The sequence below is a fragment of the Mustela erminea genome, chromosome 8 (assembly GCF_009829155.1).
Source record: "Mustela erminea isolate mMusErm1 chromosome 8, mMusErm1.Pri, whole genome shotgun sequence".
NCBI lineage: Eukaryota > Metazoa > Chordata > Mammalia > Carnivora > Mustelidae > Mustela > Mustela erminea.
Window position 1 is genome coordinate 44,081,375 of NC_045621.1, and position 22,907 is coordinate 44,104,281.

At 46.0% G+C, this 22,907-nt stretch overlaps 1 protein-coding gene across 6 annotated transcripts in view; it reads left to right on the forward strand.

Annotated features, from left to right (window-relative positions):
- Positions 1–22,907, forward strand: part of UBE2F (ubiquitin conjugating enzyme E2 F (putative)) — a 57,493-nt gene that overhangs the window by 23,339 nt on the left and 11,247 nt on the right. For all 6 annotated transcript variants that reach the window (XR_004288652.1, XM_032355329.1, XM_032355330.1 and 3 more), the window contains 3 exons: positions 10,760–10,827; positions 17,617–17,687; positions 21,808–21,865. Coding sequence is in view for 5 of the 6 variants with exons in the window: in XM_032355329.1 (XP_032211220.1) it covers positions 10,760–10,827; positions 17,617–17,687; positions 21,808–21,865 (197 nt within the window). In the remaining variant the exon portion in view is untranslated. The remainder of the gene's footprint in view (positions 1–10,759; positions 10,828–17,616; positions 17,688–21,807; positions 21,866–22,907) is intronic.

Sequence of the window (22,907 nt, forward strand, 5' to 3'; positions counted from 1 at the left end):
CTTTGCAAAGAACTCACTTTTGTTTTTCTCAGTTATTTGTGCATATCATTGATTTCTGTTCTTTATTATTTCATCCCTTCTATTTTGGGTTTAATTTGCTTTTTTTTTTTTTCCTACACCCACCCTTTTGTTAAAAAGATTTTATTAGAGACCACACAGGCATATGTGCGAGTAGGGGAGGGGCAGAGGGGGAAAGAATCTCAAACAGACTGCTGAGCACAGAGCCTAACACAGGACTTGATCTCACCACCTTGAGATCTGACCTGTGCTGAAATCAAGAGTCTGTCACTTAACTTACTGAGCCACCCAGGTGTCCCCTTTTTCTGCTTTCTTAAGGTGGAAACTTAGATCATTGATTTAAAAAAATTTTTCAAAGCAATATTGGTTGAGGTGTAAGTTACATTTTTTAATGCATAATGCTTTTGAGTTTCACCTGTGTTGTAGCATTAGTCAGTATTTTGTATCTCTCTCTTTTTTTTGATGAATGTATTCTATCCTATATGTGTATACAAGTTTATCAGTTCACCTGTTGATAAACCGGTGTTTCCACTTTGGAACCATTGTGTGTAAAGCTGCTATAAAAACCTTTGTGTGCAGGTCTTTGCCATTATGTCTTTGTTTCCCCTGGCAATGGAATTACTGGGTCAAGTGATAAGAGCGAGTTTAACTTTATAAGACACTGCTATGTAGTTTTCCAGAGTATAAGTACTGTTTTGCAGTCCTGCTAGCAGTGAATGAGAATTCCATTCACCTCACGTTCTTGCCAACAACTGGTATTGTCATTCTTTTCAATTTTAGCCATTTTGGTGGGTATATATCTCATTGTGACTTTTATTTGCATTTCTCTAGTGACTAACAGTGCTGAACATCTTTTCCTGTGCTTGTTTGCTATTTGTGTATCTTCTTTGTTCAAGTGTCTGTTCAGATATTTTTCCCATTTAAATTAGGTTGCTTCTCTTGTTGTTACTGACTTGTAAGGTTTATGCAACTGGATATAAGTTCTTTATTAAATAACATCTTTTTAATAATGTTACATATATAAAATTCTGATTAGGGAATTCTGTAGCTGCATTGTAGATCTTGTGTATTTGTGTGTTCACCTAAATTGGTTTCTAAGTGTGTTAGGTTATTTGTGTTTTTTTAATTTGAACATTTAATTTATAAAAACTCCCAAATTGGTACATGACAATAAAAGTGTAGCATACATTAAGTCATAAAATTCTAATTGTTTTATCTGTTAACCCCTATTAATTTGATTAATGCCCCTTTTTAGCTTTGTTTCAGAGTTTTGGACTTACAGAAACTTTCTAAATGTGAAATACAGTAAGATCCTAATTTCTGAACAAAGAAATAATGTTGATAAGCCTGAAATATGGGTTTCTTTTCACCCTTGAACATTTGGAATAACATTTAAATAATTGTGGAGATTTTAAAAGCTTTTGAGTTGGAGCAGAATACTGAAGCAGGCCCTTTGCCTTGACCTACACTGCAGTCGTTCATGGTTAGCACATCAAGTTTCAGACCCAGAAGGCATACTCTCCCTGGTTGTTTCTAGGTTGACTTTTAATTTTAAGATGTAGATAACCATCATGAAGGGATAATTTTGAAGAGAAACAGACTTTTTTCTGGTGAGGTCTTTTCTTTCAGTTAAACCCTAGAAATAGAGGTGGCAGTTCTTCTCTTTTGGTATGTAATAGAAGTACAACGTGAGCTTTTAAGACTATCTGTTACCTGCCTATGCATTGGCTAACCTTTGTTGGGAAAACATCCACTGCTCTTTTCTTGGCTCATTCCAGACACTACAGGTAAACTTCTTGACACCATCCCATGTGTCTGATGCACACTGCTCTTGCGCCGATTTCTTCCCCTCACCTCGCATGTAACTCCAAGGGGGACACTCAAGTTTCCTCCAGTGACAGAGAGATGAAATATCTGACTTATTCTTTTTAAAGCTGTTCATTACCATGCCTAATGTATATTCTTACTGTCACCAGTAAACACCCGTGTAATGTGTATAAAGCTGTTTAAATGCTGAGCTTTCTGGCGTATTGTAAAAATTGCCAGTACTCTTGGTTTCTTGTCCCATCTGTTAGTCCCTTTTAAGTATCATGGGCTTTTTTTTTTTTTTTTTTTAAATCTTTTTCAAAAATCATGTGTAGCAGAGATCTGATTGACAGTTCACTGTTCTGGGGTGTTTTCTGCATTTTGACAAACACAGTGTGTAACCACCAGGGCAGTCTAGGTACAGGATGTTTCTGTCAGCTCAGAAAGGTTCCCTGGCCCCTAGCAGCCATCGCCCCCATCATTGTGCCTTTTCCAGAATGCCGTATAAATGGTCTGAAAGTATGTAGCTTTTGTATCTGGCTTCTTTCACTTAGCACAGTGCTCTCGGGATTCCGCCGTGTGTTGCCCTGTGTCATTGTTCCCATTGGCCCTCACTGAATTTGAAGGTGGAGGAAGAGGAGCCTCTTGAAGCTGGAAACTGAAGGAAACAGAATTTCCCCAGAGCTCCCTGAAAGGAACACAGCCTTGCCCACTCTCTGATTTTAGCCCCATGCCACCTATTTAGGACTTCTGACCAACAAAAGTTAGTAAATTCGTGTTGTTTAGGCCACGGATTTTGTGGTGAATTACTGTAGTAATTCACCTACAGCGACCATATAAGCAAATACAGAGCGCTGTGCTTTCTGTGCCCTAAGAGCTCTAAGAAATAAGACCTCCTCTTGTTTTTTTAAAGTAGTTTTTAGCTTTAGATATTATAGTTTGGTCTGTGATCCATTTTTAGTTCATTTTCTATATGGTGCAGGACAAGGGTCTTGTTTCTCCCCTTCTGTTGCTCTCGTTGAATGAAAGACATGCTTCCTTCTCTTTCCAGGACAGTGTATGAAGAGTTAGTATCGGTTCTGTACTCAGCGGTAGAATTCTCCAGTCATTGGTAGAATTCACCAGGGAGGTCCTCTAGCTCTGGAATGGTGTCTTTTTTTTGTGTGGTAACATTTTAAGCATGAATACAGTTTCTTTAGTAGGTGGAGAGCTATTCTGGTTATTCATTCTCAAGTGAGCTTTGGTAATTTATGTCTTTCATGTCTTCCACATTTTCACATTTGTTGATGTAAAGTTGTTCTTAATATCTTGCCCTATAAAATTCTGTGGAGTCTGTGTGATATCACACTTCTTTAATTCCTATTGAAAATGTTTTCTTTTTTCTTGATCAGGTTAGCTAGAAGATCATTGGTTTTAGTCTCTGGAGAGAATCAGCTTTTGGTTGCACTGATTTTCCCCTAACATATTTTTTTTTCTTGCTCATATCTTTATTACCTTCCTTCTGCTTATTTTCAGTTTAATTCTTCTTTTTCTGGTTCTGAAGGTGGAAGCTTGGACAGATAACAAGATATTTCCATTTTCCCACCCCAGCCTTCATTTTCTACTTTTCATGTCTCCTCTATGTATGTTGTAACCCAGCTTTAGACAGTCTGCTTTCTTTCTGTGTTTACCAACATACTAACTGCCAGTGACCTTCACTCCTTGTGGTAGGTCTGAGTTTCCTGTTACTTTCCTTCTGCCTGAAAAACACCTTTGGGTTCGTCTGTAGTGCAGCCCTGCTGGTGATGGCTTCAGCATCACTTTCCTGCTGCCTGCTGAGTTACTGCTGATTCTTTGTTCAACGTTATGTGATGTGCCTTTTATTCTCTGGTTGCTTTTAAGAGTCTCTTTACCACATTTTTAGCAGTTTGACTGTTATGTGCTTTGATGTGGTTGTTGACATCACCTGGGCTTGTTGAGCTTGCTGGATCTGTGAGTTTGGTTTTCATGAAACTTAGAAATAATTTGATCAACATTTCTTTAAATATTTTTTCTGAAACCCCTTCTTGGGACTCTGGCATGTATATTACCTCGGCATGGAAACTGTACCTTCATTGGATCACAAGTTTTTAGCTTTGTTCACTTTTTTCTCTGCTTCGTGGTGGGTAATTCCTATTTCTGCAGGGTCTGATTTACTATGCACCATATCCAGTGAAATTTTCATTTCAGATACTATTTTTTTTAACCTGTTGATGTTTTATTTGCTTCTTTTTCATCGTTACTGCTTCTTTCCTTGTGTTACGCCCATGGTTTCCTCTAAATCTCACCCTCTTTTCATGACAGCTGACTCAGTGTCTATCTGCGGCTCCTTGCTGGTTCCTGACCCCATGTCACCACCAAGCACCTGCCCACCTCCATGGCTGGCTCCAGGCTGCACATCTGCCATAGCTGGCTCACCAGTCCTGTCTGAGACTCTGCTCCCGGTCCGCCTTCTAATGGATACTGTCTCTTTGTCTTCCCCTCCTCTGCCCTGCTCATCCTCAATTCCCAGTGAGACAGCCTGATTGGCAGTGGCTGTGCCCCTCCTAGCCATGGGGCTGCAGCCAGTTACTTACTGCACATGCCCCAGTTTCTTCTTTGAAGCAGTGTTGTGCCCCTCCCACTGCACTGTGGTGACTGGGTCAGTGACCATGTGTTCCATGCTCCCTGTGTCTGTGTGCTTAATATTGTAGTGGTTGTCATAATGATTTCAGGTTGTACCTAACTGTGTATCCCCCAGGTTTCCCCTGAGTAATCCAAGCCACAGCAGCTTCTTCCCCTCTTCAGTGAGCCAGCTTCATGCGCATTGTGTCACAATGCGTCACCATCACAAAGGTCAGCTCCACAGTTTCTTTGTATATTTTTTCTTTTTAAGATATTTTTTATGTGATGCCTGGGGAGCTCAGTCCATTAAGCACCTGCCTTTAGCTCAGGTCCCTGGGGTCGAGTCCCACGTCAGGCTCCCTGCTCAGCAAGGAGCCTGCTTCTCCTGTGTCTGCTGCTCCCCCTGACTGTGCTCTGTCTCTGTCTCTCTCTCTCTCTCTGACAAATACACAAAAAATCTTAAAAAAAAAAAAAATTTATTTTCATTTATTTGAAAGAGAGAGAGCACATGAGCATGAGCAGGGGGAGGGGGATCAGCAGAGAGAAAGGGAGAAGCAGACTTCCCCACTGAGCAGGGAGCCCAGTGTGGTGCTTGATCAGCCAGGACCCTGTGATCATGACCCCAGCCAAAGGCAGACTCTTAACTAACTGAGCCCTCCCCCCCCCCCCACCCCGGCACCCCTTGTCTTTGTGCATTTTCATGTTGGGGTCCGCACACTAGACCCCATCCCAAAGGTGAGCCAGAATGCCCAGGGCCAGTTTTTGTGTGTCCCTCAAGCTGAGAATGACTTTTACATTTTTAAAGAGCTATGAAAAAACAAACAAGAGAAGATGCGTGACAGAGACCTATGGCCCGAAGCCTAAGTGCTTCCTGTCTGCCTCTTTACAGAACAAGTGTGCTGACCCCAGCCTGTAGGCTCATCTTGGCAGGGATGGTGCTCTCCCTTTTAGGTTTAAAATGTGCATACAGTATAATTTCCACTGTAAATACTGACATTTAAAGATAAAAGTATTCTATTGCTCTTTAAAATGTTTCCAGTAGAATCTAAAAGGATACTCCCACTATCATGCATTTTTGGAGAAACATGAGCAAGCTCTACTGCAGTTATTGGAAAGTGGTCAATGCTGCCTTTTCTCCTGGCACTCTTCATTTTATTCCACGTGTCCTACTGAATTTTATCTCAGTGTGAACATTTTTCTGCTAAGTATTTTGTCACCCTGTCCTGCTATTCTATAAAAATATATATATTTATTTATACAATGCACATGTATATGTATATATAAAAATTATTTTGAAGGTTTCTTTAAGACTCTTAGGCCTTAAGCAGTTTCTTTTGAATGGTTGTTAGTCATTGTTTGCACCAGTCCTGGCTTCTGGTCTTCCTCTAATGGTGCCAGCTGCCCCTCCTGGCTCCTCTCCTCACCCTTCCAGGTGGGGGCCCTTCAGACTCTGTCCTGTCCTTGGACCTCCATAGTCTGCTCATGAAATCTGAGTGCTTCCATCTACTGAACAGCTCCCAAACGACCTCAACCAGCCCTAACCTCCCCCACACTCCAGAATGATGTTTTAGCTGCCAATGGACACCTCTGCTTGATTGTTGACATGAAACCTCAGATTCACATGTCTGACGTGGAACTTGGTGCAGGGGTGCCCCTCATAGCCTTTTTATCTTCTGGTGGCAACCCTGCCCTTGGCATTGCAAGGTCAGAGAGCTCAGCTCTTCTGTGGCTCCTTGTTCTCCACCCCTCACCTAATCTGTCAGCAAACGCTGGTGTGTCTCCCATCAGAGTATTCCCATTTCACTGCTTCCACCCTGGTCCTAACAGCTTATTGTCTCACCAGAGTCATGGTAGCAGATAGCCTCACAGGGCCTCCACCCTGTCCCTCCTCTGCTCAGACCCCTCCCATGGCTCCCTGTCTCCCTCTGCATAAAAGCTAGCACTCTCACAGTGGCCTCTTGAGCCTCAGCTCCCCCCCACCAACCCGCAACCCCTCCTCCCCCCGGCTTGGAGTGTTCTTCACCCCAGTGGCCTTCTTTCTTCAGGCCTTTGCGCTCTCTGAGTGCCCTATTTAAAATCACAGCTCCTACTCCCTTAGATCTTTCGCCTTCTGTTATATGATTTCCTTATTTATTTTGTCTCTCTTCCACTAGAATGTAAGCTTTGTAAGGGCAAGAAGGTCTTTTGCTGCTGTCACCAGTGTCTGGCACATCATAAGCACTCATCAAATAATTGTTGAATGAATAATGACTTTAAATAATATGTTGCAAGCTTTGATGGTTATTAAACATAAAATAGCATTTCATGTATCTGGGAATGATGGAGTTATTAGGATGTTTCTCTGGTTTAGTTGATGTATTTGTGAATGAATGACTTTATGCTAGAAAAAAGGGTTCAGTATCAATTTTCCTTCTTTTTGTTTCTGTAGTTGTAGACACTGAGGACTGCTTGTTCAGACAGGCCTGGAAGGTGTTTTGTTATAGCTATGACATTTTGTCCTTGGACTTCAAAGTTAGAGGCCAAAAATATCGTAAAAGATATTTTGTTGATCTTTTTGCTGATTACTGATTAAGGTCCTTCCATTTTGTTGAAAGCAGAGAATTGGAACCCACCTGACTTGGAGAAGGCTTTCCAAGCACAGTCTTCAGAGTCCTTTAGCATCACAATTTCTGAGGCATTTACCAAAACCACTTTCCCAAGACCTGTCAACTGACCATTAGTCAGACCTGTCTTCACTTAGAAACATCTGTCATTTTACCTGAAATTCTCAGCAAGAGTTGAGAATATTGTGATATTGATTTTGTCATACCTTTATCAATATAAAAATGTATGCTTTATATTTTCTCAAAAGCTTGAAACTGCAGATTAGCTCATTCAGTTTATCAGAATTATCTCCAGTGCATAAATGGGCAGAACCAGTTCTAATTGTCAGCCCAGTCATCAGTCAGACTCACTCGCAGAAGTCTTACTTATTTCTAAGATGTACCGTCAGCCACCTCTTTTCTGAGTTTAAATCCTAGCAGTTAGGTGAGGCATGGAGTCAGTCACTAGGGTGGAAGAAGATGCTGTGCCTGTGGCTTGTTGGCTCCCTGTTTGCTTGCTTCTCGTGAGGATAATGTGTTCTTTGATAGTAGTCTAGGGATTGAAGGTGCCAAGTGAAATCCTAATCATCCCTGCCATCAAACTCTATGATGTGTCTGAATTTAAGACATTCCAGTATGAACTGGGATATTTTATTTATAAGGCCCTATTTTGCCCTTAACAGAACTGGGTGTAGGATAAGTACAGCCCTGCCATGTGCCTCCATTCAAAGGGCTTTCCTGTGACCTTTGTCCTCTGGGATGTTTGGACCTTGGGGGCAGTATGTCCTGGTAAGAGAAGAGCTGAGACATTAGCCTTCTGCTCTAAGTGGATGCAGCTGTGAGAAGGGAAAGGGAAGGGGAGGCCTGCAGGACTTCTGCCCTCTTGAGACTATCAGGCAATGTCATTTTAGGAGAGAATGCACTTGGACGCTGACCACCTAGAAGTGGACTATCCTGAAACTGTTTACCCACCTACACCTTGGACAGTCTTCTCCCAGGAATACCCCTCACCTGGCACAGAAATAGTATATATGATTTTTGGAAGGCAGGAGGGAGTGGGTTGGGCTCCAGGATACAAGAGGAGGGAAAGAGAGGATTCCTGTCATTGTAACATGGGTGGCAGGGATAAGCCAGCCCAGTGAGAGCTGGATGCCAGGACTTTCCTTCTGCATTTCATTGTTGTACCTGAAGGTCCAGTTATCTGAGAAGGACGTTTTCAGCCGCAGCAGCCATGGATAGTCATGGCCGTAGTGGGCCGGGCCCCGACTTGGATGTGGTCCACACTGGATTGCAGATGCTTTCAATGACCCCTCTGCCCACTGGCTCCAAAGCCACTTAGGCAGTTCTCAGCCTCCGCACTGCAAAGTGCTAGCTTGGGAGCCAGACCCGGAAGGTGGATCTGCAGGAACTCTTCCCTGGGGTCTTTTGTCAAGAAAATCACAGGAAACAAGAGATGCTCTTGAGTCTCCTCTCAGTCCGATCTGCTCCTCAGCATAAGTGGGAGTATGGCACTTATAGACAAATTGATAAACAGGGTGGATTGGGAAAGCTACATACCTTAGAAGAGGAAAAACGAAGTTCTGGATCAGGAGTTGATAATCTTTCCTGAAAGCGTAGTTCATGAAATAGAACAAAAATTAGAACTGTCTGTTTGCTCTTGATTTTCAGTGGGTTCAGAGATTATATAATTCTAATAATTACTAATCGAGAACTAGGACAGAGGAATATGGTAAAACCAAAACCCCATTAGACCAAATAATAGTTTTTTTGAAACTGGTAAATAGAGTTGAAACTATACAATTGTGGCACGGAAAGCCAGCTAGAGAAAAACCACAGTGGTGTGGCAGGATGGAGTGGCCGGGGCACAGCCTTGGGGAGCAAGAAGAGAGGAGAGCAGTTGGAGCTCTGCACCCGAAGCTGGGGTTCTGGTGTCATTTACAGAGCCCAGCGCTAGGCCACTCTGCAGTGACCGCTGTGCAACACGGAACCTCTGGTGAGCAAAGGTATCCTCTGATTATTTTATATCTGAGATGCCACTTGTTAGGAAAGTTCTTGTATCTGGAGGTAAAATTTTTCCCCAGAGACTTTTCCAAAGACTTGGTAGTGTCAGTCATGAATCCAGATACACTTGGAAACACTAGAAGTAGACGCATCAGATCAGTGGGGAGGGTAGAACAGTAAATGCTATGTGATAGATTAGAAAGAGAAAAAGAAAGACACACCACCACACAAAGAGAAAAAACACACCACCTTGTTCTAGATGAGTGGATGAGCGGATGGAACATGTGAAACCACAGGATCACTAAGAGAAAACAGAGATCAAGTGTTTCTGTGATCTTGGTTGGGAAAGATCTTTTTAAGGGTAATTCCAAAGACAGAAACCACAGAAAGAAGAGCTTCTCAAAAGTGAAAACTAGTTGAACCACAAAACCAAAAGACAAGCAACAGACTAAGAAACATTATAACAAATATAAAAGGCAAAGGTTAATCTTCTTCAGAGATTTTTTATATTGTAATTAAAACATGGGTACCTCAGTAATACAAGGCTACTTATGGAACATCAGTCATTCCATTCTTATGAAAAAAGGACTCCATATGAATAAATTTCAGCCTTGCCACTTTTCTTCAGATGAATGTAAAATGAAACAGTCTTTCTCTTCTGTCATACTGGCAAAGAATGAAAATTTTGGGGTCCAGGTAATGTTAGTTTTACCTGCTGGACAACATAAATATTGACGCATTCCCAAAAAACTTTTTAGTGATGACTTATTGGAAACTAACAACTTCCTATTAAATGTTTGTTTTACATAAATAGCTGAGGGAAGCAATGAGATGTACTATTGCTGATTTGTTCACGGTGATAAATATTTGGGGGGAAGTTGAACTTTCATTTTAAAGATGGTATTAATTTTGTCAAGTTGGGGAGCTTAGAGTAATTTGCCCCAGTGGGGCAGTGGGGAGGGACAGTTTTCTCAGGCTTGAGCACCTTCATGGTGGAGCGCCCTCTTCTGACAGCAGCCCTAGCAGCATTTACAATGCAGGCGCAGGCCCGGCTCACCCCGGGGTGGACCCTACAGAGACTGGGAGGTGGCTGACACCATTGTGGGAGTTGAGACTGTATCCTGGGGTCTGACGCAGTGCTACCCTGATTCCAGACATCCCCCTGCATGCCCATTAGCCCCCTTCCAGAGGGTGTGCTCTGTTCAAAAACCCAGCCAGCCAGCCCGGAAGTGTCGCCTGTGCACTCTCTCAGGCAGGGATTCTGTCCGTATGCCTCACTGCTTGTCCCCCAGCCCTGGGGTACGCTTGGAACTGACATTCTCACAGGGCGACCAGGAGCAAACAGACGACCCTGCAGCTCAAACAGGATGGTTACCTGTTATGACGTGAGCCCATGGGTTCTGGAATGTAGAGTTGGGTGGACCGAGGTGAGAACAGGGTTCCTTGGATGGGTCCTGGGAGACTGAGGAAGAGGAAGCAGTCCCTGGGGTGGGGGGTGCCTGTGCCTCCTCTGAGGGGGCACAGCTAGTGGGGTGACAAAGATCAGCAGGGCATTAATTGGGGTTCATCTTTAGAGCAGGGGCAGGATTTGATGAAGTAACAAGGAACCCCGCAGTCCTGTTGTTTAACTCTTAATTCTCTGTATTTGCCATATCCTAACACGGTATTTGCTTTTTGTTTCCTTTTTTTTAATTTAAAGGATTTTTTGTTTTGTTTTGTGTTTTCGATAGATGAGGGTTACTACCAGGGTGGAAAATTTCAGTTTGAAACTGAAGTTCCTGATGCATACAACATGGTGGTGAGTAGCCTGCGTCTGAGCTGTTCTTCCCCATTGGCGTGGTCTGGTGGTCCTCATGGGCCCTGCCCCACCCCACCCCCAGCATTGGGTCCCCGACCCCCCACCTCCCCCACCCCCGGTCCCAGAGCTGAGTACAAAACAGCCGATATTTCTGTGACTAATGTTGCTTATCAGTAGCATTCAGAGCCCTAGGAGAGAGATTCGTTTTTCGATTAGCACTTGTGAGTGCTGTGTCAGGTGGGGCGCACCAGGGCCACAGCGCAGCCAAGACTGTCCTGAGACTGGCACCTTCGCTGTGAGCTGCCCATGTGGTTCGCACCAGTCTTACTTGTTAAATTCTGGCACTGAAAAAGAAAGCATTTTATTTAAAACTGTAGTTTGGTTTATGGTTTAATACCAAAATTCCCAGGGTGTAGGAAACATGTATTTTAGAAAAGAGAAATGACTCATAGTTTTTTTTGTTTTGTTTTTGTTTTTTTTTTTTTAAAGATTTTATTTATTTATTTGACAGAGAGAAATCACAAGTAGATGGAGAGGCAGGCAGAGAGAGAGAGAGAGAGAGAGAGAGAAAGGGAAGCAGGCTCCCTGCTGAGCAGAGAGCCCGATGTGGGACTCGATCCCAGGACCCCGAGATCATGACCTGAGCCGAAGGCAGCGGCTTAACCCACTGAGCCACCCAGGCGCCCAAACTCATAGTTTTAAACCATAAGTAGTTTATGCCCAGAGCTATATTTTTTTAAAGATTTTATTATTTATTTGACAGACAGAGATCACAAGTAGGCAGAGAAGCAGGCAGAGAGGGAGGAAGGGAAGCAGGTTCCCTACTGAGCAGAGAGCCCAATGCGGAACTTGATCCCAGAACCCTGGGATCATGACCTGAGCCAAAGACAGAGGCTTAATCCACTGAGCCACCCATGCGCCCCCAGAGCTATATGTTAATCTCTCAAAGACCCCACCTAGGTAATAATTATACCAAGTATTGTCACATTCTCTCCTTGCTCTTAAGGAACTTAACAATTAGGAAGGTGAGAAAAAGTGTAGAAAGTGACCATAAAATGACAAAAGCCATAAGTAGCAGATAACAGCTGGAGCAGAGCCAGGAAACACATGCACAGGAAGTCTGAGAAGGAAAGGAGAAGATCACTTTGGGAAAGTTGTCCAGCCAGTTGAGTTTTTCAGGAAAAATGGGACTGGAGTTGTCCTGACTTAGGTTGACTTTTAACCCAAGGGAGGGTGGTCTGTGTGATGTCAGAATCTCTGGAACTGTGTTAGGTACAGAAGTGAGAACAAGCAGCTGTGTGTGGTGGATTGACCAGGTCAACTTGAAGGAAGAAGTGGGGTTGGGGAGAAGTGAGGACAAATGAGAATCTCAGTTTGAGGATTTGGGGGCATCTTCACTTTGGCAGTGAGAAACCAGTGACAGTTCTGAACAGCTCCACAGTTCTGTGTAAGTGTGTGTGTGTGTGTGTGTGTGTGTGTGTGTGTAGGTGTATGTATATGTAAACATCCCCCTAATGTTTCCTAGACCTCTCCAGGTGTATCAAATAGGAAAAAAAAAAATTGATGGTGAAATTATGTCTCTTGTTAATTTGAGCCTGTGGGTACGGGGGACCCCATGTGCCCTGTTAGTTTGCCTTCAGTGATTGTCCTACTATCTGGCATGTGGTATTTAGGCCCCCTGCCCCGGGCCCTGGTCCTACCACCGAGGTATAGTTCAGTGACTAGCACACTTTTTTATTTGAAGCCAAACCTTTATCTAAGAAATTGGTCTTTACTAGGCTACTACATTAAAAGTTCTTTCTGAATGTAGTTTTTGAGGATGGGAAAGAGTTGGCAATGCAAGAAGAAAAAAATGAATTTTTAATCAAAGACAGGAAAATGTGCATCTCAGGTCTTTGGCCATCCATCTCCCTGCTGACTTCTCTGTTTTCCTCATCACACACTGAGGAGTCTGGCTTGACAGGACACTGGACTCCCCCAGGTGAGATGCATTTGGAGAAGTTTGGTTGAAGTACAGATGTTTAGAATTCCAGAGGCTAGTGATGTTTTCTGGAAATAGCCAGGCATATGGCACCTAAGTCTGGACCTTTTAGTTGTCCAGACTTAGAAATGACATTGGTCATTTCTAAGGACTCCTTGTTGGAGGAATGCTAAAGGGTGGTATGTAACACAGTCTTTTCTTCGGAGAGGCAGTGAGTGTTTGAGGAGGAGGATGGTGTGGGGAGGGCCTTAGCATGAGCTGGTGGACTTTTCAGACAAGGCCTGCCAGTCTAAGGATCACTGTTTCAGGAACATCAGGTTTCATTTAGTGGCTGAGCTTCTCAGTCCAGTGTCAGAAGAGAGCAGAGCATGAGAAGACACTAAGGGAACCGATCTTTATTGTGCTTTTATGTACCAGGTGCCCCCATTCACTTCCCCTGTGGGGCCCAGAGAGGTAGAGTTAAGGATATACCTCGTTAGCTTTGCCAGAATTAAAGGCTCCATTGCTAAAGCAGATTCTTGTCCAAGGCTGCCCAGCCACAGGATGTATGCCCTTCCCACAAACCCAGTGGCCACTCGGTGTGAGAAAATGTTTGTCATCTTGTCCTGTCCCTATGTGGCCTCTTCAAGAAACAGAGAACTAGGATACAGAATACACAGGATAGAAAACCACTGAGCCTCGAGGACATGTCTCTTACATTAGTTGGTGACTTATGGTTTTACACTATATTTAGTTTCTTTCTCCTTTGAGAAATTTCTGAATGATGGACTGGTTTGATTTCATCAGGAATGAAACCCATGTTCTCTAGCCAAGGGCCCTGAGAGGCCAGCCCCTCAGGGTAGACCCAGATCCTGCCCTGCTGTCAGCAGGGCCTCTCCTGCTGTACGCTCCCTTGGCACCTGCATGTCCTCTCTACCTCCATGTCCAGGCTCAGGCTGCAGCCTTTCCAACAGGCCGGCGACTATGACTAGCTCAGGGCAGGGAGTGGGGGTGACACCATCCCCAGGAGACCCTGTGATGCAGTGCCTGAGACAGGTATTTGGGATTACTTGTTTTGTAGTTAATCTTTGCTTCTATCACTCCATAGTGTGTGTGTCCACTAGAGTGGGAGTGGCTTACGCTGTATCTCCAGGGCTCTGCGAGAGCACACGGTTCACGTTTATCCAGCGGTTGGCGCGCTCTGCCCCTACAGACATACTCTGTGGAAGACGAAAGCAGCATCAGAGGATACACGGGTTGCAGGCATTTGGGGCAGAGTATGTGAGAGTAAATGTCAGGCACCTGTGTTTTATTTGGATGAGGACACAGCCAGCTTGTAGGTCAGCCTAGGAGACCTCTGTGGAGCAGGCTTGGCTCATTTGCCTTTATTCCATGTCTTTATATGATGTTTGTGCTTGGTAAGGACTTTTTAAAAACCTGTGACACTTAAAGCTTCTTCAGTTGAAGACACTTAAGATTGTCATTCTGAAAAACTTCTAATCAATAAAACAGGTCATTATTTCAGAGTAAACTTTTAAAATAAAGAAAATTCTATTTGGTTTCCCTACCCCCTAAATTCCCCCACACCCCAGCAGCTAAAGTTCATAGTTCCCTTTGGTTCTTTGTCCTTTTGTCCCTGAACTTTATCTCACAGTCTCAAGCCCTCCTTGTGATCTCTCTATATTGGCTGAAAGTATTTAGTGACATGAAGTAAGCTTTTAAAATGTGCAAGGTTCTTTGTCAGACACTGGCTTTTTAAGAAGCCTGGTCTCCTGGGAGACAGCACAGATGGTGATGAGCTAGGGTGGTGACATAGCGCTGGGGATCCCTGGGCGATCATGAAGCCCAGAGAAAGAGCAGGGCTCAGTGTGGTGTCACAGTCCCCACATCCTACGGTGCCCCCGTGGCATATCAATCATGGTTGGATCATGGTCAGTCGTGGAGACTATGCACTGAAGCAGGAAAGGGGGACACGACTTTTCATTCTTTGCCTCCAGTTTCCTCTAGAAGGGACACATGTTATGTCCCACACACTTTTTTTTTTTTTTTTTAATTTTATTTGTTTATGAGAGAAAGAGAATGAAAGAGAGCAGGGGTAGGAGCAGAGGGAGAAGGGACAAGCAGACTCCACACTGAGTGTGGAGCCTGATGTGGGGCTTTGATATCAGGACCCCGAGGTCATGACCTGAGCTGAAACCAAGAGTCTGACGCTCAGCCTACTGAGCCACCCAGGTGCCCCCCATACACATATTTGACAACATAACCAGATCAAGAAACATGGCCATGACCAGCCCCGAGAGGGTAAGGGGGAGCCAGAGATACTGAAAGTGAACTAAACTTCCACTCCCCTCTTGTAGGTAATGTGTACTTTGTAGGAAATTAAGAAACTGTGGCCACAGGTGTTTTCTTAAAAGATTTCTCAGCTAGAGTTTTATTTTTTTGTTAACACATAATGTGTTATTTGCTTCAGGGGTACAGGTCTGTGAGTCATCAGCCTTACACAATTCACAGCGCTCACCGTGGCACATACTAAACTTAGTTTTCTTAGTTGTACTGTAAAGATTTTTCTGTTTTTCCCTTGTTTTTTATTGTTTTTATTCTGTAAAACTTCAGGGTTTTTTTTGTGGGGAGAGGATTATTTTGTTTTGCTTCACCACTGTATTAAAATCTGCTTTTTTTTTTTTCATGAGTTTTTCCTTGCCAGAGCCCAGGGTAACTCAGCTGCATTCTCTTCAGTGCTCTTAATGGTTCTGTACCATGTATGTTCACTGCATCTGGAGTACAGCTCTTCAGTGGGGGTCTAGATATGTTTTTGCAGATTGCTAGCCGGTCTTTCACTGAAGAATCCCTTTTCCCCGCTGGTCTGCAGTGCAGTGGCTGTCATATATTAAGCTCTCAGACTGTGATGGGGCAGGTGGCAATGCCAAGTGGGAGGTGGAACTGGGTATTTCCTGTTTGTCTGACTTTAGGGGTGGGGTCCGGTCTACAAGATCTGTTGGGAAATTGTGTGTCAGAATGTGGGTCCACAGTTCTGATTTGTTCTCTTGTCTGGGGACTGCAGTTAGGAGGACCGCTGCTGGCAGGGGAGGTGTCTTTGCTAACATCTAACTATGGGCGATGTGAAGGGACAAGGAGGGGAGGGGCAAATAACAGCCAGACACTTGGAGATCTGGTGAACAACACTAGGCAGGGTAACAGGTATGTCATGGACTCTCTAGAAGGGAGAGAGATAGAGCCTGTAGGTTCCCTCCAATGCCAAGTTGGTGATTCAGTCTATCCAGTATGGAAACTGTATTATCACTTAGATTCATACAGCCCCACAGTGCCAGCCTTCCCTCAGCCTGAAGGCCTTTCTGGAAGTGGCACAACGACTAGCATACTTTCTGTCAAATGCTCTTACATTTACTTACAGAAAACCAAGTTAGAGCATATTAAATAGATTGAAACTCACTCTGAATCTAAATCCTAACCTTGGACACCTACATTTACATACTTGGATTAATTATCTGGGGGAGTTTCTTGATGTCGTGCTGTTTTAAAATCAGTAGGAAAACTTACAGGAGTGCCGGAAAAGTATGTCTGTTTTGTACAGATAAGATGATGGAACAATTCAAGTACTAGAAGAAGTACAGAGTATTTGGGTGGTCAGTAACAAAGGCAAAAATCTGATTACAAAGGCTTTACAAAAGAGTAGCATCCCAAATGCAAATTAATACCAAATGATAAACATGAAAAGCATGGCCCCCTGTGACAAAGGGCTGACACATGAATGTTTACAAGATGATGTGTCTGTGAGACTCGGCCAGACGACACTTTGTGCTCTGACCAGCAGTCCCTCTACCTGGGCTTCCTCCCGGGCAGACCTTTCCTACAGACGTGAAGAGATGAGCACAGTGATTTAGCGCAGTCCGTGGTAGAGGTGGGAGGCAGCCTAAATGTCCAATAATAGGAACTAGCTTGTGAAATGCTAGAACTAGTACCATGGAGGGCGAGAAAGCCCAAAGCCATCTGAAATGGTGACAGAAAGGAATGTGAAAATATAGAGAGCCCATGTCCCCCCTTCTATAAAGAAAAATGAATGTGCACACACATGCATCTCTGTGTGGTGCCTAGAAAAGAGGCTCACAGGTTAGATTATTTCTGGGTGGCATTATCATACATAACAAAAGGAAAGACAGAGAGAGATCTTGCCTTTTGTTTTCATTGTCTTTTTGTCTTACATGAGTATGGATTGCTTGTATCATAGAGTCACTTTAAAAGAACACCTTTATCCAAATATGCCTGGTCATCAGCGATGTCAGTGTGCCACATTCCCACGTGCTCGCTTTCGTTCTCTCTCCCTCCTATAAGCACAGAGCAGACTTAGACTTGGAGGTAGGACAATGTACTTGGCAGTTACATCTTCAGAAACACGTGCACAGGGACCCAGCTACCACCATGAGGAACAGTAACTTCAGCCACAGCTCAGCAGCATAGTGTACAACATCGCATCTGTAGGCTCCCAGTGGGAATGGGGCCTGGAGTGCACTGCGGGCTCCTCTGCAGCCCTGGCAGAGAGGGTCAGAGGAGGCCGAGGCCCTGCCACCAGCACCACGCATCTTCCAGCCCTGGGACCTGTGGAAGGGTCATGTTAGGGGTATGGGCAGACTAGCATGTGTAGTTGCAGTGTGGGGACACTAGTGCACTGGGGGGCAAGAGTCCAGAATTGAATGCTGGGTTGGGACCAGTCTAGCTGAGTTCCAAGTAAGCCTTGGAATGAGGGGCTAGATGGGTCTGTGGCAGCAGGCATGATTTGGAGAGCCTGTTATCTCTTTCTCTCTGTGTTGCAGCCTCCCAAAGTGAAATGCCTGACCAGGATCTGGCACCCCAACATCACAGAGACAGGCGAAATATGTCTAAGGTGGGTTTCTCTTCTTTCCCATCTTCTGTGTTTGTGAGCACTGTGTGTGAGCATTGGCCTTTCTAACACTTAGTCTCACTGAGAGGAAATTTTGAGGCTGGGCCTTGGGCCTCAGGCCTTTGGGCTGCACTCCTGTGACTGGAAGATCTCCATTCCCACCCCACCCCCAGGCTGCCGCCACCTCCAGACCCACATCCTCCTGGGCCTTCCGGTGGCCAAGACCCCTGCTGGTGCTCCTTACCCTTTTCCCTTCCTGTTGTAATGAGAGACTGCAATCTCTCCACATGGCTGATTTTAGCTAAGAAGGAAAAGTAGGATTTATAAAATCCGGGGGTAGGGGATGTAGATGGCAAGTTTAAGACCTGGGTATTTGTATTTAAGATGTCCTCTCTTTACCGAAATTGTCTTGAAGTGCATAAAGCAGGACAGCTCTCCCAGAGCTTCATGTCGGTTGTGGCCTCTGTGATCCCCCCACCCCCACTGCAGTGGCTGATGATCAGGGATCTGCGACTCCTGCTTCTCGAGGCTGCTGGTCACTAAAGTAGGGAACTGGGGAAGGTGTGTGGTTTGTCATTCTTAAGTAAACTTAGCCCTTGGGCTTTATCTTCCTGTGTCTCATCACTTTATCTAGTAAGGCAGCAGTGGGGCTGTGAGGCTGTGGTGCCAGACGGCCTGGGCTGGAACCCGGTGCCTCTGCCAGCAGCAGCAGCACCCGCAGCGGGGGACTTGGGCAGGTTATGTAACCTTCAGCCCCCACCCACGCAGAGTCAACATTAGCATTAGCGCCTTATTCTACTTTCCTCCTGTGACTAAGTCGGTGCCCTGTCAAGTCCCATCCCCACCCCAGGAACACCAGCCCTGCCTGTGATGGGGAGCTACACACTGCCCGTAGTGCCGGCAGAGCTGGACCCCTCTTTTTTCTCCTCTTCCTCCTCCCCCTCCTCTTTTTTCTTTTTTTTTTTAAGGGTTATCTTATTTATTTGAGAGAGAACACGCAAGCTGGGAGAGGAGCAGAGGGAGAGCAACAAGCAACCAACCTGCTGAGCGTCAAGCCCCACGTGGGGCTTGATCCCAGGACTGAGATCATGACCGGATCCAAAATCAAGAGTCAGATGCTAAACAGACTGTACCACCCAGGCGCCCCCCCCTTGTCCTTCTTAAAACATTTAGCACCCGGCTCCCCATGCAGTTTGTGTGTCGTGCCCCTGTTCTCCTGTCTGCCTCTTTTTCTATAGACAGTTACAAATGCACTTTCAAGAGGCTACCTTTTCCCCTTCTGTCCCTGAAGTATCACACCTACAAAATCTGACTCCTCCAGCTTCAGGCCATAGGTGGCATCCTCTCCAGCCTCCTCCCGCGAGGCTAGAGGCCATCGCTGGTGCTCGCTCTCCTGAAAGCCCATTGCAGACCACCTCCCTGTCACACCCGGCCCTCCACCAGAGATAATGCCAGAGCAGGAATTTCTCTTGTCACTTTTGCTCTCTCTGAGAAATCAGGTTGTTAGGGAAGTATGAGGAGAACTCAGTGGGCAGCAGCCAGCAGCAAAGGCCAGAAATCTTAAAGGAAGATCATTGATAGATTTAGCCACATTAAAATTAAAAACACAAAACACAAAAGACCAGCTGGGTTACATCCTTCATGTGTAAAGGTCTTTGCCAATTAGGATAAAAAAGACAGACACAGCCACTGGGAAAAGCAAGCACCCGCTACAAGTAGCGACTCAAAGGAGAGTTCTGGGTGGGTGGTAAGCACCTGAGGGGTGTTTGATCTCAGCAGTAGCCAGAGAGAGGCTTGTGGAAACAAGATGCCTCTCACCACTCCTCACATTGCCCTGGTGCAAAAGCAAATACCCGAACTGGGGAAGTGGGGAGCTGTGAGAGAGAGAAGAGAACGGGGAAGAACGGGCTCTCTCTCATCACGGGAGATCTACCTCTATTGGTCCTTCAGCTTTAAGGTCTACATTCAACTTGTAATTTACCTTTGGATTTGTCAGCTACACTTGTAGGGGTTTATTTGTGGGAAAGAATGTGTCAGATTAAAATGCAAAGACCTTGTCATTGTTTATGAAAAAACTAGACAGTGTCTAGCAGGGGCTTAATGTACCACTGACTCGTGGCATCTCCTGAACAGAGAAAGATGAGCCTGGGCCAGCCTCTCCTGGTCCACAGTGCCGCCCGGTGGCATCTACCTGGATTCCTCACTCAGCGGCTCTGACCAGTGCCTAGCTCTCTGTGGAGCCTTGTCTAGTACACGGGCCACTTAGCTCTCTTTGTGAGGCTTGCCCTGCCACCAGGGGCCCTTGCCTGCTTTGGGCTCAGGGTCAGATATGTCTGATATGTCTATGGGATTAGAGGGCCCTGAGCCAGGACCCTGCTGGTTGCACTTGAGACTTTTTCTCCCGGGCTCCGTGCCTCCAGTGTAGCCCCTGAGGCACTGTCTGATCCCCTGCCTGGTGTCCTTTCTGAGGGCCTGTCACCTGAGCTCCTGCAGGATTCCTGCCTGCTGAGGCTGGGCTGGAACTTGCACAGTGATGGTGTGTTCCCTCCACAGTGTCACTCTGCCCAGACCTGTGACCTATAGACTTGAGCACAACCTGCCTGATTATAGGCATCTTATCTTCCCCTTACCTGCCATCGCCCTGGGTGGGCACAGCTGGCTTCCAGGTTCAGAGCCCTCCTGCTCTGGCTATGCTCTTGACAGAGGTCAGAGGATACTGCCTGCTCAGCCAGTGAAGCTGTCCCCCACCACCACCACCACCCCACCATCAGCCTCTGGTGGTCGTGCCCAGACGCAGTGGGGGCAGTTGGCATTCTTTGCTTTGTGGAGCTTGCCGGCTCTGGGGAGACAGGCATTGAATGAGTGAGCCAGTAGATGGCTAAGGTCTGTCAAAAGGACAAAGACAATCAGAACTGACTCCTGTTCCTGCCTCAGTGAGGAGACCTCTCACTGGGTCATATGGACCACTAGGCCTGGCACGTGGCTCCTGAATAGTTACTCAGAAGCTGCAGAGCTTTCATGGCAACAAGGCCTGCCCCTTGGCAGGGGGGGATGTCTGTAAGTAAGTGATAGTGGTCAACTTGAGATTTTATTTATTCTAACTGAGCTTCACTGGCAATTAAGATTATAGCACAGATGTATTTTCTCCTGATTTTAACTGACTTATGTGAACTTGAACACGCTCTGGTCCAGAATGTCTCTAAAGCACAGAGGGCCTGATACTGCCGTGTGAGCTTAGGAACGGTTCCATACGTACTAAAGCAGCAGCAAGATACAGCTCAACAGTGCCAAACTAATTTATCCCCAGAAGGAAACTGGACAGTAAATTGTAGTTTTTCAAAATGTGGAATAATCATTTCTGTGAGAGTATGTAATGTGCACGTACAGCTGATAGAATAGTGATGGAAATGACCCTCAGGTCCAGCTTAGGAAACAGGACCTCACAGTACCTCCAAAACGCATATGCACCTGCCCTGAACATGGTCCTCCCACCCACTGGGGAAGAACAACCAGAATTTTTTGCTAATCTACCTTTATCCTTCATTTTTCCCTTTTGAACTTTAAAAAAAATAAAAACAAAGTATTAGAACATGTGCTAGGAACTCTTGTTCACCCACAGCTCCAGGGAAGCTGCCTGAGTTTGAAGGACTGTCCCCCCAGGCCTGTGCCCTTGCTGCTTTGTGCCTCGCTTGCTTTCCTCCATTAGAGAGATGGCAGCACCTCCCTCATGGGTCGTTGAGGCATTAGGTGAGGTTAGGATCGTGCTAAAACACATAGGAAGCTCTAAGCATCAGTTGTCATTTTCTGAATATCAAGTTGACAAGTGCTCTTTATAAATTATTTTAAGCATCCTTACTTCCTGCTTAAAACTTCATGTGCATGCAGGATTAAAGACCTGGGTGTATGAGCAATAAACGTGGCACAAGAGATTAGACTTGGGGGGAGAGGTGGCCTTGTACAGGGAGATGGGCCCCAGAAGAGAGATGGGGCCCGGGGAAAGCAGATGCACTGCAGAGGAGACGTGGGCCCACAGGGCTTGGGAGCCGCGGCTTGACACACCTACATCTCATGCGACTGGAGGCTGACTGACTTGCTGACTGCTGTGCCTTTCTGTCTGTTTCAGTTTACTGAGAGAACATTCAATTGACGGCACTGGCTGGGCTCCCACAAGGACATTAAAGGTAGAGTGCAGTGCGCTTGAGCACAGCCCCGGCCTGGAGGCCTCTCCCTCCAGAAACCAGTCTCCTCACTGTCCCGTCCACCCAGATGGCCGGGCACACCCTGCTCCCACCTGCCCACGTGGGGCTGCATGACCAAGCCCTTGCCTCAGTCAGTTCTCTGCCCCCAGTTCATCTCGGGGCAGTGGGGGGTTCAAGTTACCATCTCTCCCCTTTGCCCTTTACTGTCTGTGTTTCAAATCATGTGGTTTCTATTCTTCCTTCCTCTGTCCCCCAGTCTTATGTGGTGCCTCACTCTCAGAGGAGACAAGAGCTGCCAGGGTGGGACAAGGGGGAGGAGGGAAAGGGCAGGTGTGGCCTCCATCTGCTCTGAGTTCCCCTGAGCTAGTCTGGACAGATGGGTGGCAACCGAGAGGCCAGGAGTGCCCTGAGGGAGGACCCCACCCAGGGGAGGGCGATGGAGAGGGCAGCTGCTGGGACTGAACAAGTGGCCCCAGCTGCTTCTGAGGTGTAAGCTCAAGTTGGTTCTGGGGATATACTCTGTGGGTGCTCCATGAGGCCACCAGCTGCGGCTTCAGCTTAGGGCTTCTCTGCCGTGGTATCTGTAGGAAACCTACAGTTTCCTCCTGTTGCCTGAGCTTTTCGTCAGAGGCAGTCAAGGCTTTTGGCTGGTGTTCAGTTTGTAGTGAACAGTGCCTGACTCCGGCCATGGTTTCTGCTGCCTAGTGAAGCTATCCATGCAGTCATCATAACCTTGGCCCTTCTCGTGCCAGATCCATGCTGCCCAAAAGAGTGCCCTCCTGCTCCTGGTCTCAGAGGGCAGCTGGGTTCCCAGCCTGTGCGTCTCTTTAGCCTGGGACTCCGCACAAAGGCGTTGTCATCCGGACCCGGCCTGTATTCCCTGGTGACTGTGTCCTTTTCCTCTGCGGCTGACAGTTGTGCCAGGTCAACCTGAAAGGGTTATGGGTGTCAGAGTAGCATGTTTGTGGCACTCACAGACTGCCTGACACGTCGCACAATGCCATCTTCCTCTCTGTCTTCCCTC